Genomic DNA, 3,704 nt, shown 5'->3' with positions numbered 1-3,704 from the left:
TATATATATATTTATATATATATCTATATATATAAGTTTATACGTGAGTCATTTTGTATGTACGTATGTAATGTATGTATGTATGTATATGTGTGTATGTATATATGTATGTATGTATTCATGTACATATGTATTTCCGTCGTCTATATGTACATATGCATGCATTTATACGTCGATACAAGCATTTAGTGTTTTGAACATGCTTGACTTAACACACCTGCTATATCATTATCGCATTGCAATTCCAAATTACAACCACTTACCACCATTTATTTTGCACTCCTTCATTCAATTCTCAGCGGATCACGCGACTGCGTCAAGCATTGGGGCGTGCTCTCAGTATTTCTAACCCTAACCGGGTTAGCGTTACACCACGCCCATGTCATCCTGTTTAACAAACAACTGTATAGTCTAAGCTACATGCTAACCACTGCCGGGGTATGCGGACTGATCTTCGCGTGCCTATATGTGCTTGTAGACACGCCTCATGCCCTACAGCAAACAAGCCGGAGATATCTGGCACCTCTGCAGTACCTGGGGATGAATGCCATATTCGTATTCGTAGTACACGGTGTGGCGGAAGCTATCTTGCACTCCATATACATCAATACCGGTCCTAACCCGATAGACTATACCACACAACGGTTGACGGTGCTTACTTGGTTACGGGATAATGTGCTGGCCAACATATCGGGAGAGTACAGTCAGTTGCTGTACGTGCTGTTCAAGATACTGTGCTTTATACTAGCGACGGGGTATCTGTATAGGATCAAGTGCTTCTACAAGATCTGAAACATTAAACTCAGCGTACTGGTTCTTTTAGGGTTTAGGGTAAAAGTCCTTCCAATCTCAAATACTACACTTCAAACACACGCGCGAACAGAAGCTCAGATAAGACTACTGCCATAGACATACTTAAGTTTTTTTATTTGGTGCGTGCCATCTTTCGAATGCTGGCTATATATACTGACAGCTTGCTATTCGCAAATCACTGCCTCTGAATGCACATTTACTGCTTAGTCATGTGGACAAGTAGGTCGACGACACGATGAGAGTACCCCCACTCGTTATCGTACCATGAGATGAGCTTCACGAATGTATCTGTAAGCGCAATGCAGGCATCGGCATCAAAGATAGACGATCTCTCATCACCACGGAAGTCCATTGAGACAACAGCATCCTCGGTATATCCAAGCACACCCTTGAGCTCGCCCTCAGCGGCAGCCTTGACGGTCTTCTTGATGTCCGCAAGGGAAGCTCCCTTCTTCAGGTTGACAGTAAGATCGACCACAGACACATCAGCGGTTGGTACACGCATGGACATACCTGTAAGCTTTCCGTTCAAGTCGGGGATGACCTTACCAACAGCCTTAGCAGCCCCAGTGGATGAGGGGATAATATTCTGGGCGGCACCACGACCACCACGCCAGTCCTTCATGGATGGACCGTCAACGGTCTTCTGGGTGGCGGTGTATGAGTGTACGGTAGTCATAAGACCATCGACAATTCCGTAGTTGTCGTGGATGACCTTGGCTAGGGGTGCCAAGCAGTTGGTTGTGCATGAGGCGTTGGATACAATGTCCATGCTGCTCTTGTACTCCTTGTGGTTCACTCCCATTACGAACATGGGGGCGTCACCAGAGGGAGCGGAGATGATAACCTTCTTGGCACCTCCCTTCATGTGCTTACCGGCACCCTCAAGTGAGGTAAACACACCAGTAGACTCAACAACGTACTCAGCGCCACACGAGGCCCAGTCGATGTCGGCGGGGTCACGCTTGTCGAACACGGTGATGGCACTGCCGTCAACAACAAGCTTACCGTCCTTGATCTCAACGGTGCCAGGGAAGACTCCGTGAGTGGAATCGTACATAAACATATAGCGCATGTAGTCCAGAGGGATGAAGGGATCGTTTACACCAACAACCTCAACTTCACTGTGCTTAAGCGCAGCGCGAAGCACAAGGCGACCAATACGGCCGAATCCGTTGATTCCGATCTTTACCATCTTGAATTTATATATGGCTGTGTGTTCTGTGTGAAGAATGAAAATTCCAAACGAGTGCAGCTGGTATATATAGTATTTTTTTTGTTTACCACTCTTGCCCCTCGCGTAGGCAGTCTGATGATCTGATCCAGCCCAGTGAGGAATTGCACTCGCCTACAGAAAGAAAGTGAGTAGAATAGAAAAAGAATCACATCACTGCTGTCGAAGGATCCTAAAACACTTGGAGAAGATCAATTGAAGTATACTCTATAAAAAAAAATGGGAAGTGTTGTCAAGTCATGTCGCCATCAACATGTAGTCATTTACTAAATTTGGTATACGACAAATTGTCGAAAGCATAGTGTACGAAATTAAATCAGCAAATCAAATTAGCCCAAAAATTTCCTTTTTAGCAAATTCCATTGATATTTATAGAATCTGTTTTGATTGGCATTCCAATATTCTAGAGGTCCATGGGTCAATACAGTGGCTGTTGAAATGTGTGTGATATTTTGGGCTGCCCAATGGTCCGATTGTTTGCTAATTGATCTATTAGCTTCTCTGCATCTATTTATGTACGTTGATTTGTTATTTATATTTCCAAACAGCGTACAATCGTACTTGGGACAAATCTGTTTTTAAAAAATACATGATATTGTACTAACTTTCGTCCCAAATAACTTTTGAGCTATCGAACATAATCGGGTTATTTTGTGCGGAAGTTGTAGCTTAGGGTTTTCTGAATCGGCTTATACCAGCAACTATGGTGACAATTGAAAACTTCTATAGCCAAAATATATTTTCCTAAAAAGCATATTTGGATCGTACAATTTTCTGTACTGCCCCTTATTGTATAAAAATTTAGTATTTTTACCCGAATTTCCATTTTTTTTTTCGAGGTTAATTTTTTCTTGGTGTACTTTGTACCTTCATACCTTTTGGGTATCCGATTTAAAGATTCTGACTATCCTTTTGAACCCATTTGGGACTCAACCCAAATCATGTTTTAATTTCAGCCAAAACGGCCAAGAATTGCCTGAACAGCGGTACGTATGATTCAAAAACGTACAGGATATTGTACTAAAATACATTAATTTGTGAGAACAATGAAAAAATGTTCCTTCATAGCCCATTAAATACTCCATTTCCCCCTGTTTGGCCTATCAGTTATTCCCAATATGAAATTGGGTCTGGTACATGGTGGTATCCGGCGGTATTCTTTTTGAAAAGCATTGGAAAAAACCCTAAAGCACGCAGATACTCTTAAGTCTGAGCGCTAGTAATAAAAGTTAGTCCGCATACATAGATAATATTAAAGGTAGTGTAGAATGTCAGATTTAGATACACAGCGTGTCCGTAGCCCACAGGAAGACACCAACGATGAAGTTGTCGATAAGGGAAAGAACGCAGCTGGCAGCAAACCAGCGACGATCAGTGACTTCAAAAGCCAAGATCGCGAGGAGGCAATTAGAATAGCCGAGCGGAAGAGTACCTATGCGAGATGCAACACTCCGAATATAAACTGGACAACAAACTATACAAGTTATGACTTAGTAGAGGTGTTGTTTTGTTGATCAATACTGTTGTATAAATAAACACACACACACATACAACACACACACACACACACGTGTACACATACATGTGTACACACACACACATATATACACACATATATATATATATATATACACACACACACACATGCACATACACT

The 3,704-nt window shown here is 42.3% G+C and overlaps 2 protein-coding genes across 2 annotated transcripts; one reads left to right on the top strand and one right to left on the bottom strand.

Annotated features, from left to right (window-relative positions):
* Positions 1-258: 258 nt before the first annotated feature.
* On the top strand, positions 259-792 carry SARC_09692 (hypothetical protein; the record flags this gene model as incomplete). The annotated part of the gene is made up of 1 exon (XM_014296288.1): positions 259-792. A coding segment is annotated over one exon (534 nt), but the record flags the coding sequence as incomplete, so codon positions are not given.
* Positions 793-910: 118 nt separating this feature from the next.
* On the bottom strand, positions 911-2,248 carry SARC_09691 (glyceraldehyde-3-phosphate dehydrogenase). Its single transcript, XM_014296287.1, has one exon. It carries the CDS (start codon positions 2,006-2,008, stop codon positions 1,010-1,012), a length of 999 nt encoding a protein of 332 aa, XP_014151762.1. The 5' UTR covers positions 2,009-2,248; the 3' UTR covers positions 911-1,009.
* Positions 2,249-3,704: the final 1,456 nt, after the last annotated feature.

The sequence above is a fragment of the Sphaeroforma arctica genome (assembly GCF_001186125.1).
Source record: "Sphaeroforma arctica JP610 unplaced genomic scaffold supercont1.1018, whole genome shotgun sequence".
Taxonomy (NCBI): Eukaryota; class Ichthyosporea; order Ichthyophonida; genus Sphaeroforma; species Sphaeroforma arctica.
The sequence above is the reverse complement of the archived record's forward strand: the minus strand, read 5'-3'. Positions and strand labels throughout refer to the sequence as shown.

Excerpts from the sequence above, each read along its gene's own strand:
- SARC_09691 (XM_014296287.1), bottom strand. The coding sequence starts at position 2,008 with ATGGTAAAGATCGGAATCAACGGATTCGGCCGTATTGGTCGCCTTGTG.